The 13,157-nt window shown below is 43.3% G+C and overlaps 1 protein-coding gene across 1 annotated transcript; it reads left to right on the plus strand.

The window, feature by feature from the left end:
- The first annotated feature begins 11,800 nt into the window (after nt 1–11,800).
- Nucleotides 11,801–12,739, plus strand: Olfr9 (olfactory receptor 9). Its single transcript, NM_146861.1, has one exon. The coding sequence runs from the start codon at nt 11,801–11,803 to the stop codon at nt 12,737–12,739; it is 939 nt and encodes a 312-aa protein (NP_667072.1).
- Nucleotides 12,740–13,157: the final 418 nt, after the last annotated feature.

A 13,157-nucleotide genomic window follows, 5' to 3' on the forward strand; every position in this document is an offset into this window, starting at 1 on the left:
CATACGAAGGTCTTAGGATGTTTTTTAGTTTTCTTCCTGACTCCATTTTATATCACTACCTTAAAAAATGATTTTCTTTCTCTTTTGTTTCTATCATTAGATCTTTGCCATATTGCTCTTTTGTATAATATGTTGCACTTATGGACTGTGTAAGTAAATGTAAATAGTGAGGGTGGGAGCTGTGGCTTGGAAGTGGGCAGAGTCTGGCAGAACTCTGTGTGTGTGTGTGTGTGTGTGTGTGTGTGTGTGTGTGTGTGGTGGCAGGTGGGGGGTGAGGACTGTCTCTGGAATTAATAACCTCTCCACAGCCCTATTCTCTCCAGCTCCCAGAGCCTGGTTGCTGGCTGCAAGGCAGATGTGAGAGAACAAGTAGGTGTTTAGAGGCTTTGTAGGACAACGGTCTCCTGATGTTGTAAGGATCTGGGTGTTCAGAGGACAAGCAACAGATGTGGGCTCAGATCTAGTGAGAAAAGAGAGAACCCGAATGTAATCAGGGTAGAGTACATTATCAGGGAGTATCCTGTACTGGGATCTAGGTATTTGGCCTCTGGATTCAAGTCTCAGTTCCATCTATATGGACCACACACCACACAGCTTTGCAGTCACTTGGCTCTTAGTTTTCTTACCACTGAAAAAAGGCAGTAATAAATGCCTTCAAGGCCCAACACCAGGCAGACTTGAGAACCAAACTGGGTGTTACTCGGATGCTCCTCTGCTCATTGCTGAACAGCAAACTTTTCCCTTTTTTAAGTGTTGAGGGACAAAAATAATTATGAAGTTACTGTGGCTGTAATTACTGCTGCTCTGTGCAGAGATGCCCTCATTTACAGCAGGTAATTACTGCTGCAGAGGCCCTGGGGGCTATGAGGCTGGGGAACAGGCCTAAAGGAGACAGGAAGCTGAGGGTGACCTCAGGGAATTAATTAAAACTTAACTTAGCAGTTTGAGGGAGAAAGTATTTGCTAATCGTTAAGTTGCATCTGGTTGGAGGCAAGTTAGGAGTAAATAAGATCTGGGGTGGAGAGGCGGGTGGAGAGGCTAGTGGTTCTCTCAGGAGCTCTTATTAGACAGTAAATGAGAACTTCACTCAACATTTTCATTAACAAACAAACAAACAAACAAACAAACAAAAAAACCAAGCCAACCCACCTCAGCCCAGGAGAGGCAGGAAGGGACCTAGGGTCAACGCCTTTTCCAGTTGTGTGTGAGTGTCATGATCTCTTGGGAAAAGTCCAGCACAACAGCACTATTTTAGACTCAAGAGGTCATTTGTGAGGGAAGTTTCAGCTTCTGAATCATGTTTACTGAAGTATGAACTTATGTGCAGTAAGATTGTAACTTAACAGTATAAAGTTTGACAAATGCATAGTCATGTAACCATAACCAATATGTATCCTCCACAATCCCTCCCCCTTACAATTAACCCTTTCCTGATCTGTTAAAATCAGAGATCTGCTTTCTGTCAAAACAGTCACATTCCATCACTAAATGGTTTCTTGTAGGAAATTGTGGATGGATATAAAGTAATCCCAAATTAAGTTGTGAAAGTCAGATAAATTTAAATAAGTTTTCTTTAGCATGCCAATGAAATAAAGCCTGCTTTAAATTATATATATATATTATATATATATATATATATATTATATATATATATATATATATATATATATATATATATATATATGCCTCAATGGCAATATGTAAGAGCATGTTTGTAAAGGAATACATACATACATACATAAATACATATATAAATACATACATAAATTTTTATCTCCAAAAATATTTACATTACAATTTATAACAGTAGTAAGATCATAGTTATAAAGTAGCAGTGAAAATAATTTTATAGTTGGGGGGGTCAACCACAGCATGACGAACTGTATTAAAGAGTCATAGCATTAGGAAGGTTGAGAACCACTGCTCTAGAATAATCAAAAAGAATGAAATCTTGCACAACTTTTGTAAATTAAAGCAGCTTACTCATAAAGCTGTCTTAAGACAGATACAAATAGCTAGTCTAGTTAGAGGAAACTGTTCTAAAACTGACCTTGGACTGAATCTTTGTAGAGCTTGAGACAAGACTGAAGATGGCCTTTGGTGTTATTACTAAGGCTTTGACTTATGGCTAGCTCACAGAAAACACAGAAATATTTGAATATTGGAATACAATCCTTTAAATAATGGATCAGAATTCTACAGAATTTCTCTAAGGGACCAATTCAGCTACTAGGCAGAGGCACAGGATTCTCATAGATGTTCCTATATATGCAACTGGGACTGACTTAAATCCACCTTCATTCCTGCTGTGGAAAGATATGAAAATACTAAGCCACAATTCTGTATGCAGGCACATACCTGTGTCTCCTCAAGAGTGGCACCAATTCTTTCCAGGCGTCAACCTTATGTTCATCAGCATCTTTGTCTTTGCACCCGGGGGTGAGCTGTGGCTGACATCACACACAACCCCACTGCACCAGGGGGTGAGCTGTGTCTGACATCACACACAACCCTACTTACTGCATCAGGGACTGAGCTGTGTGTGGCTGACATAACACACAGCCCTACTGCATCAGGGGGTGAGCTGTGGCTGACATTACACACAGCCCCACTACACCAGGAGATGAGCTGTGGCTAACATCACACAAAGCCCTATTGCATCAGGGACTGAGCTGTGGCTGACATCACACACAGCCCTGCTGCACCAGGGACTGAGCTGTGGCTGACATCACACATAGCTCCACTGCACTAGGGGTGGCTGACATCAGAAACAGCTCTATTGTACCAGGGGCTGAGCTGTGGCTGATAACACACACCGCCCTACTGCATCAGGGACTGAGCTTTTGGTAATGTTGCATTCATTTTTAACCTCTGTGATGTTGGTCAATAGCTGCTGGTCCCATCTGTTTTCCCATTGCTCTTCAGTTCCTGCTCCGTGACTCTTGCCACGTCCCCCTACCAGTTCACATTCCACACAGGAGTATGTGTGTGGAAACTTCCTACTTGAGGTGAGAGTAAATCTCTGTGAGTAAATATTTCTATAGCCCAGGGCCTTGTCCTGGGCTTCCCCACACCCCTTTCTGTTCTCTGGCACTCAGGGAATGCTTGCCTTAAGGGCATCAGGAAATCATTGCCTAACTCTTGCCTAGTGTAATCATTCCAGGAAGAGACTCTGGTATCCCTCCCTTAGGCTATTGGACTGTTAAAACAATGATTCCCCACTGGTTGACTTTTCCCCTAGGAATGTCATGATGAGCAATGGAAAAAGCAGAGACCTGGTACCAGGCAGAGGGGAGATATTCAAGGCAGTTCTGCCACTTTGTAGGCCACCCTGTAAGAGAGGTTGGAGCTGAGGCCCAGGTGGTGAAGGAACTACATCTTGACCAGGACTGCTTAGTTACGCATGCCCCTCACCTTCTACTTAACCCTCGGCCCAGAATCTTTGTTCCTCTTCCTAGTGTGGCTATACTGGTTTCCATTTTTGGATTTTCTCTATTGTCTGCCTAATTGGCCTACAGAGGATGGGTGACCCAGCCTAGCTTGTTGGGGGCCAGGCTTTGACTCTAACCCAGTAATAATGCTTTCCTCTCTCCTCATGCAGCCATTGCCCATGTTCTCTTCAGTTCTCCAATACAATGCCATGTGGAACAGTGGGTCCTGTACCCGAGGCTGCTGTCCTGCAGGGGCTTGTGGCTTGAACTTTGCTCATTTGTATGATGCCTGAGTCTCCGTGGGTGGGGGAGCTCATGTAGCCCTCTGATTCTTGCATTTTGGACACTAGAGAGTATGTTCCAGGGATCCTGCACTGGGTGAAGCACCCTCAGATTCTTAGGGTCCCAGTAGTAATGATACCACTCACTCCCCCTCACTCCTCCTAAACTTTGATCCTGGTCTCCAAAAGTCTGCGATAGGACCGGGTGCTGGCTGGAGAGGCTAACTGTTTCTGGTGGGAATTTCTTTGGGGCTTCCTGGGAGGCTGTGTGACCTCAGACAAGGTACTTCATCTCCATCTCCCCAGCTTCCTAGTCAGCACAGTGGGTGTGTTTACACTGCACTAGGCTTGCATGAGGTGATCTATGCTTTGTACCTATGTCCTATGTAATACATCACAAGCATTACTGGTTTTAGCTGTGCAGTTAAGGAATGTCCTAGCAAAGACACATGTATGTGCACACACACATTGATGCTTCCATACCTGCATGTTGACACACACCCACATACAGAATTATAGTAGGTGGGAAGGAGAAATGGAAGTTTACAGAGGGCGTTATCCCAGAAACCTAGAGACTCCAGCTCTAGCCCTCACACTGAGGATAAACATGACCCTTGTCCATGTGTCTGTCCTCTTCTTTAAGATGATGCAGTTAGAGGAGATGTCTGCTAGGCATTTTACTTCTGTGTTCTAGGTGCAGACTCACTACAGAGCCTGTAAGGCTAAACACCAGATTTGGAGGCTGGGTTTACAAATTTCACTTACACTGGCTTTGGGGACAGGTGGATGGAGTTTGCTCTTTGATTCTGCATATGTTACGACTCTGTGTGACCTCAGACACAGACCTTCATCTTCATCACTCTGATTTCTTATCTTCACAGTGGGAGTATTTATACCGTACTAGACTTTTGTGAGGCAACTTAGCTGCGCCCATGCCTTACACTTGATAGGGGTATTGGTGTTAGTTCATCGCATAATAACTGGAGGGTGAAATGAGTTTTTTTTGTTTTTGTTTTTGTTTTTGTTTTTTTTAACTCCAGTTCCCACTGAGGAGCTGGAAGTCATTGGGCAGGAATGTTTGTAGCCCCTTACTCTGTCATCTTTTCGTCGTACACAGCTCAGGGAGAAGAAGAGTGAGAAGGTACTGGGAGGTTCACTCCATGGGAGTGATGTGGTTTCATTTGCTTGGACTTTCAAATGTGCTGCACCAGGGACCTCCAGCCTTGTAACAAAGTAAACCAGAACAAATCATCACTGTTTTTTTTTTTTTTTTTTTTGAGACAGGGTCTTATTATGTAATCCTTGTCTATCCTGGAACTTTCTATGTAGATCAGGCTAGGCTGGCCTAGGACCTCAGAGATCGGTCTCTTCTCCAGAGTGATGGGATTAAAGGCATGCACCACCACACTTGGCTATACTTCCCCTTTTTGACTAAGTTTTCAGGATCTAACCCTTGTTTTTTATTTATGGCTAATTTTAATTGGAAGTTACAGAAATGTTAAACATCATAAAGCTAGATAACACAAGCACTGGACACTCTGGGTTTTGCCTGTGGATATCTTACCAGGCCGCAGTGAACACCAGATGAGGATCAGGAAGACGACTGAGTTTGGTTCCCAGCACCCACATAGAGGTTTACAGCCTCCCACAACTCCAGCTGCAGTGAATTCAGCGCCGTCTTCTGATCCCTGAGGGCACCATGCACACACATGGTACACAGACATACATGCAGGCAAAACACTCACACACATAAAATAAATAAAAAGACAAGAAATACCACTTTGTGGTAATATTTTATGTACCATTTTCATCACTGTATGACCAATGTATCAAATATATATAAACATTAAAAATTTATCTATGTCCTTATGTGTATGAGTGTTCTATCTGCAGGTATGCCTATGCGCCAGAAGAGGACATCAAATCCCATTATTGATGACTGTGAGCAGCCATGTGGTTGCTGGGACTTGAATTCAGGACCTCTGGAAGAGCAGCTGGTGCTCTTAACTGCTGAGCCACAAAACCAACGAAAACACAAGTAATTCTTCAAATTCACCCCGCTCAGCCTGTCATTGTTAATACTTTGGTTTGTATGTATCTTTCTACCAGAAGAAGTTTTATATTGAAAATTTAATGTTTTCATTATATAGCAATGTATCCCAAACATTTCTCCATGCCAGTAAATAAACTTTTAAGCCAGATGTTGTGACATGGCTACAATCTCAGCATTTCAGATGCTCAGACAGGGTATCATGAGTTAGAGGCCAGCCTGGACTATCTCAATAAACAAACAAACAAACAACACCAAAAATATAAATATTCTCTACTAAAAAGAAAAAAACCCAAACATGAAAATCCTTTAAAAAGTGGTGTGTGTGTGTGTGTGTGTGTGTGTGTGTGTGTGTATGTGTGCGCGTGCATGTGTGCACACACATTTGGAAGTCAGCATTGGATGCTTTTCTCAATTACTTTTCAAGCTGTTTTTTGAAGCAGGTTCTCTCGCTGAACTTGGGCACATAGATTTGGCTCTACCGACTGTCCAGCAGGCTCCTGGGATTTACCTATCTCTGCCTTCTCAATGCTGAAATTACAGGTGTACCCCTGTGTTTTGCTTTTTATAGTTTCCTTTCTTCTGTTATATGTGTGGTGAGGATCTGAATGTAGTCCATCATGATTGCAAGGCAAGCACTTTATTGACTGAGCTTAGCTCCCAATCTTCCCTGTCATTCTCCATATCACACTGACACCCCCCAAGAAAACCTTCTGAAGGGCAACATTTCATTTTAGAAGAGTTTTTTCAACATAATATTTTTATTGATGATTTGGGAATTTCACATAACATATTCCAATCATACTTACTTTCCGGTTCTCCTAGGTCCACTATTTCTTTGTGACCTTCTCCCAGAAAAAAAAAAAAAAAAAAAAAAGAAAAAGGAAAGAAAAAAAATACCCAGGTCCATTTTGTGTTGCCTGTGTACTCACTGGAGCATGACCAAATTTCCAGTAGCCAACCCCTTAAAGAGAACAGAGTCCTTCCTCACTCCCTCCCCCCAGCAGAAGCCAGCAACTGTGAAGTTTCCCTATCTTGTGATACCACTAAAGATTAAGAGTTCTTTTCAATCGCTTCCTGTCTAGACAACTTTTCTCCCCCCTTTGTGTGTGTATGTGAAGGGTGATGGGGGAGAGGTTGTTACAGAAGCCTTCTATATCTCCCACAAAGTAGTTTTTAACTCACAAGAAAACTGTTAAGATAGCATCTAGAATTCCCATTTACTAAACCCTATTTTTACTCTATGAGTGACACTTGAAATTAATGTGGCATGTTAGTCACTATTAGTAAACTGCCACATAATGTTTAACTAAAGTCCACATTTTGTTCAGATTTCCTAAGTTTAAAAATTATTTTATGTCTTGTGTGTATGGGTGTTTTGCTTTCGTAGATGTCTGTGCACCATGCCCATGGCTGTGAACTCAGAAGCCAGAGGAGGGCATTAGATCCCCTAGGACTGGAGTTACAGATGGTTGTGAGCTGTCATGTGACTGCACAGCCTTTGGAAGAGCAGCCTGTGCTCTTAACCACAGATCCATCGCTCCAGGCCCCAAGATTTCTTACTTCTCACTTAACATCTAAGACTCAACCCAAGACAGCACATTCCATTTAGCTGTCACATTTCCTTAGTTTCTCAGATTGTCTATTTTGGTGACTTTGACAGCCGTGGGGAACACTGGGTAGGTACCCTGAGGGTATCTATACCTTCTATCAGAGTCTGTGTGATACTTTCCTCATGGTGGAGACTGTGAAGAAAGGCTCAGAGATGATGTTTTCATCATATTCCATTAAAGATATGAACTTCTGCCTTTTACCAGTGTTGATGTTGTTTGGTCACTTGGCTGAGGTGGTGTTGGCCAAATTATTCTATGGTGTACAGTTCTTTCCTCACTTCTAGAAATTTGGTACACAAACCCCACACTTAAGGATTACAGACTTGTTCACCACTTTGAGGTAGAGACCAGGGCTATATTGCATATTTTTTCAGTTGCTAGTTAGTTTTGTTTGTTTGTTTGTTTGTTAACTTGACATAAGCTAGAAGAGGAAACTGTAATTGAGAAAATGACTCAATGACTACATGGCTTGAATGCAAAGCTGTGTGACATTTTCTTAACTAGTGATTGATGTGGTATGATGAAGTCCACTATGGATGCTGTCATACCTGGACAGGTGGTCCTGGGTTGTATAAAAACCAGGCTGAGCAAGCTATGGGAAGTTAGCCAGTAAGCAGCATTTCTCTGTGGCCTCTGCTTTAGTTTATGTTTGAGTTCCTGTTCTGATTTCCCTCAGTGATGGAGTGTGACTTGAGGGTTGTAAGATGAAATAAACCACTTTTTCCCTAAGTTGTTTTTGGTCATGGAGTTTTATCACAGCAATAGAAACTCTATCTATGACAGAGAGCAGGCCAGGTGATGGTGGTGCATGCCTTTAATCCCAGTATTTGGGAGGCAGAGGCAGACCTGGTCTACAGAGTTCCAGGATACTAGGAATTGTCTGATTCTGTCTTGAAACTCAAAAAACTGTTTTAGTTAGGATCTCTATCCCTGCACAAAACATCATGACTAAGAAGCAAGTTGGAGAGAAAAGGGTTTATTTGACTTACACTTCCACATTGCTGTTCATCATCAAAGGAAGTCAGGACTGGAACTCACACACTGCAGGAAGCTGGATGCAGGAACTGATGCAGAGGCCATGGAGGGATGCTGTTTACTGGATTGCTTCCCATAGTTTGCTCAGCTTGCTTTCTTATAGAACTCAGGACTGCCAACAGGGGATGGCACCATCCACAATAGGCCCTTCCCCCTTGATCACTAATTGAGAAAACGCCTTACAGATGGATCGCATGGAGGTATTTCCTCAAGGGAGGCTCATTTCACTGTGATAACTCCAGCCTGTGTCAAGTTGACACACAAAGCCAGCCAGTACAAAAACCCAAACCCAATCCAAACCAAAACAAAAAAAGATAGAAGACAAACTAGTACCTAAGTTATTTGGATTTAATAAAAAGGCAGTCTCTTGCTCTGTAGAGCAGTCTTCCTCCTTCAGCCTCCCAAATACTAGAATTATAGGGGTGAGTTACTATGTCCAGCTTGGAATTTCTTTTCAAGACAGAGTTTCTCTGTGCAGCCCTGACTGTCCTGGAATGCTCAGTCGACGATGCTGGTCTCGAACTCACAGAGATCCACCTGCTTCTGCCTCCCAAGTATTGGGGTTAAAGGTGTGCACCATCAGGTCTGGCTCCAGCTTGGAATTCTTACATAGTCAAAATATTTATTATTATTATTATTATCATTTCATAACACTTTTGTTCAAACTTGCAAAAATAATAAAATAGTTCCACAAACATTCAACACCAGTTTGAGTTAATCAATTTTTGCTTTCTCTCTCTTTCATATTCTAAGTTACTTGAAAATGTGCTGAATACAGTGTAGTATTTTCTTCCTAAAATGTCAACATTAAATAGGACTCTTAGAAAAGTATTGTCATAAAAACTAAAACTAAAGAGCTAGATAACTACTTGAAATTGATTTATTAAATTTTTAAAGTTCTGTTTTGGTCTGTGAGCTAACTCTGCAAAAAATAGGTGTGATAGAATAATTATGGTGCTTTTAACCATGTGATTGATCGTACTCGTGTGTGTGTGTGTGTGTGTGTGTGTGTGTGTGTAGGCCAGAAGAGGGCATAGCTCCCGTAGATCTGAAGTAGCGGGTGGTTGAGAACTGTGTGGGTGCTGGAAACTGAACTTAGTTCCTCTGAAAGAGCAGCAAGTGCTCACCCCTACTAAGTCATCTCTCCAGTTTCAAACATATATTTTTTAAAGATTATTTTCAGTACATACCTTTAATCTAAGCATTTGGGAGGTAGAGGTAGGGAGATCTCTGTGAATTCAAAGCAAATCTAGCCTACATATTGAATTCTAGAGCAGCTAAGGCAGAATAATAAGATACTGTCAAAAAATAAAATAAAATTTAAAAAGTCGATTCTTTCTCTTTATTTTTAATTATGTGTACATGTGTATGTCTTTGTGAGAGTATGCATATGTGTGCTCAGGGACCATTGTCAGTCAGATATAGGCATTGGCTGGTGGTTCCCCTGGAGCTTATAATGCCAAAATGCAGCACTGTGAACATAAAGCTGATCACAGTGATGTTACAGGGAGCTCTGTGTAGTCCCATTATGACCAGGCAATGAAGCAGAGTGATGATACATGTGGGCACTGTGCTGGCACAATACAGCATTGAACACTGCCTTGCTCAGCTTGCTTTCTTATAGAATCCAGCCCAGAGATGGTCCCACCCACAAAGGGCCCTTCCCCTTGATCACTAATTGAGAAAATACCCCACAGCTGGATCTCATGGAGGCATTTTCTCAACTGAAGCTCCTTTCTCTGAGATAACTCCAGTCTGTGCCAAGTTGACACACAAAACCAGCCAGTATGGTAGTGGGAATTGTCTGCACACAACATGTGTGCGGTGCATGAGGAGGCAAGAAGAGTATGTTGGATCCTTTGAACTGACTGTTCATGGGTTGCCGTATGGGTGCTGGGAATGAAACTCTAGTCCTCTGCAGGAGCAACAAGTTAAACACTCTTAACTGCAGAGCCATCTCTTTAGTCCTCCACTTGGAATCCTTCACAAACCTTCATGCCATAAAGAAGGAAACAACTCAAACAGACAACAGAGTACCTTCAATAGAAAGGATCTTTATGAATTATCCAACTGGACTGCAACCTATAACAACGAAGACCATCCTTTCTTAACTAACTGACATATTGAAAGCACATGTTATGTTTCTCTAGCCTTCTTTTGCCGTCTTTTCTGGCTGAGATCTAAAGAGTATTTTCCCATTTTTAAAATTCAGAGACATTCAGATACTGTTTTTTTTTTTTTTTCAAGTAGGTGAAGGGTGAGTCAAAAAACCCTCAGTTGGGTTGGGAGTGCTCCCAGAATCAGCTTGTTATTTCAATAGTCAATTTCTTTGGAAATTAGTTCTGTTCTACAAAAGGGCTTACAAATGCTTGCCAGGACTGGGGAGTGCTATGCGTACAGTCCACTGGAAAAAGCCTGCCAGCATCTACAAGGTCTCCAGCCCTGGGAGAAAAGACATTTTCCAGGAACAGAGGAATGCTAGGCACAGTTTCTGAGAGTGGGAAAGGCAGAAGGCAGCCCCTGGGGCAAGAGCTGGAAGTCCTACCTAGAGAAATGTGTTAGAGCACTGGGCTTCTGAGCTCAGTTCTGTTGGTGCTTAGAGGGAAGACTCTAAATACAGCAGCCTCGCCACATCTGGGTGTGAGGAGAACCTGCCAGACCCTGGCCCAACAGCAGGGAGCTTATAGTTAGGCACAAAGAAGAGGAAGCCAGCTCCTCCATCTTTTCCATCTTCTCCATCTTCCCCCACTTTCCTCTCTTTGCACTCTTTGAGAATCAGCTCTGCAGGGAATTGAACTGCTGTGGTGTGCTCCAGGGAGAGGAACCCTGAGGGCTGTGGGGATCCATCTGCAGTAAAAACTCCATAGCCCTCTGCTCCTCAATTCTGTGTTCCTGTCATCTCCTGCTCTTGCTTTTTTTCCCCACCCACTGTTTGCCTCTGAGTGGACCCTTTCTTCTGCCAGATTATTTGTTTTTGTCTGCTCACCCACTTTCTTGAAGGAAGCTGCTTTTATCCCTAGTCTCTGCTCCTATTCCCTGGGTGAGTGGAACAAAGCTTGTGTGAAGAAACCTGAAAGAGCAGGAAGATCTTTCAGTGTCTGGATTTTCTTCCTCTTCTCGAGATGTATTTTCTGGGTTAGAGTCAGCAGCAGCATCAGCAGCAGCAGCAGCAGCAGTAGAGATTATCAGCATCTTCTTCAGCATCCTGTTCAGCATCCTGTTCAGCATCCTGTTCAGCATCCTGTTCAGCATCCCCAGCATCTTCCTCAGCAAGCTGGGCTGCTCTCATGGTCAGCTCTCCATCCTCACTGTTGCAGCCTTTGTCTCCAGCTGGCTACCCCTCTCTGGCTTCCCTTTTTAATTTTTTTATTCCTAGTCTGCTTTGGGGAAATGGGGGATGATAATGATACAGACATAACAGAGTTTATTTTACTGGGGTTCTCGGGTTATGGCTTTCTTCAGGGCCATCTGTTCTGGGGTGTGCTGTGTATCTATGTTGTTACCTTGCTGGGCAACTCTCTGATCGTCCTCCTTACGCTGGCGGACTCTGCGCTCCACTCCCCCATGTACTTCTTCCTGCGTCATTTCTCTGTGGTGGAGATCCTCTACACCACTACCATTGTGCCTCGGATGTTGGCTGACCTCCGGTCTTCCTGCCCCACCATCCCTCTTGCCAGCTGCTTCACTCAGTTATATTTCTTTGCCCTTTTTGGCATTGCTGAATGCTGCTTGCTTACTGCCATGGCCTATGACCGGTATGCTGCCATCTGCTGTCCACTGCATTATACTACCCTGATGAGCCAGGGAACCTATACAGGCTTGGTGGGGGCCTCTTATCTTGCAGGTGTCATCTCAGGCACTACTCACTCCATCTTCATCTTCACGTTGCCTTTCCGTGGGGCCAAAACCATCCATCACTTCCTGTGTGATATCCTGCCTGTGCTGAGACTGGCTACTGCAAGCACTTTCTGGGGTGAAGTGGGGAACCTCTTTGTCACAATAACTTTTATCTTCGTCCCCTTCTTATTGATTGTGGCTTCTTATGCCTGTATTCTTGTCACCATCCTTGGGGTGGCAACATCCCAGGGTCGTCAAAAGCTCTTTTCTACATGCTCCTCCCACTTGTTTGTGGTCATACTCTTTTTTGGGACTGCGACTGTTGCCTATATGAGGCCCCAGGCTGATTCATTTGGGAACACAGACCAGATTCTTACTTTGGTCTACACAGTTGTCACCCCCATGTGCAACCCTTTTGTTTATAGTCTGCGAAACAAGGAGGTCACAGGGGCCATGAGGCGGCTCATGAAGAGATACCTTTGGGGTCCTTGACCACAGTCCCAAGATCTTGGAGCTCAGAGCCTGATTCCTGGACATTCACAAGGAAAAAGAATCTGAGATCTGTAGTGCACAGGGTGCATACATCCTGTGTGTTTGTGTGTTTCATCCAGCGTGAATGTCCAAGACACAAATATATTGTTCAGAGCTCAGCTTCCAGGACCTGGTCTTAAGCCTTGATGGTTCTTTACTCTAAGAAGAAGAGCTGAATGAACACACACTGGAGCAGAGATCAAGGGAAGGCAGAGAAGACCATGTGTTATGATGTAATTCCTGATCAAGGCTGAGGCTTCTGTGGTTTCCTGTATCTATGTTCTTGAGATATTTGTCTTCTTGCTTTTCCCAGTGAGTCCTTATTGTAAGCCTTTCTCTCTGACATCATTAACACCTGCTTGGGGTTGGGCAGGAATAG

Source organism: Mus musculus, chromosome 10 (genome assembly GCF_000001635.26).
Source record: "Mus musculus strain C57BL/6J chromosome 10, GRCm38.p6 C57BL/6J".
Lineage (NCBI taxonomy): Eukaryota > Metazoa > Chordata > Mammalia > Rodentia > Muridae > Mus > Mus musculus.

Bases quoted from the DNA above. Each gene is read 5' to 3' on its own strand.
- Olfr9 (NM_146861.1), top strand. From the start codon at position 11,801: ATGGGGGATGATAATGATACAGACATAACAGAGTTTATTTTACTGGGG.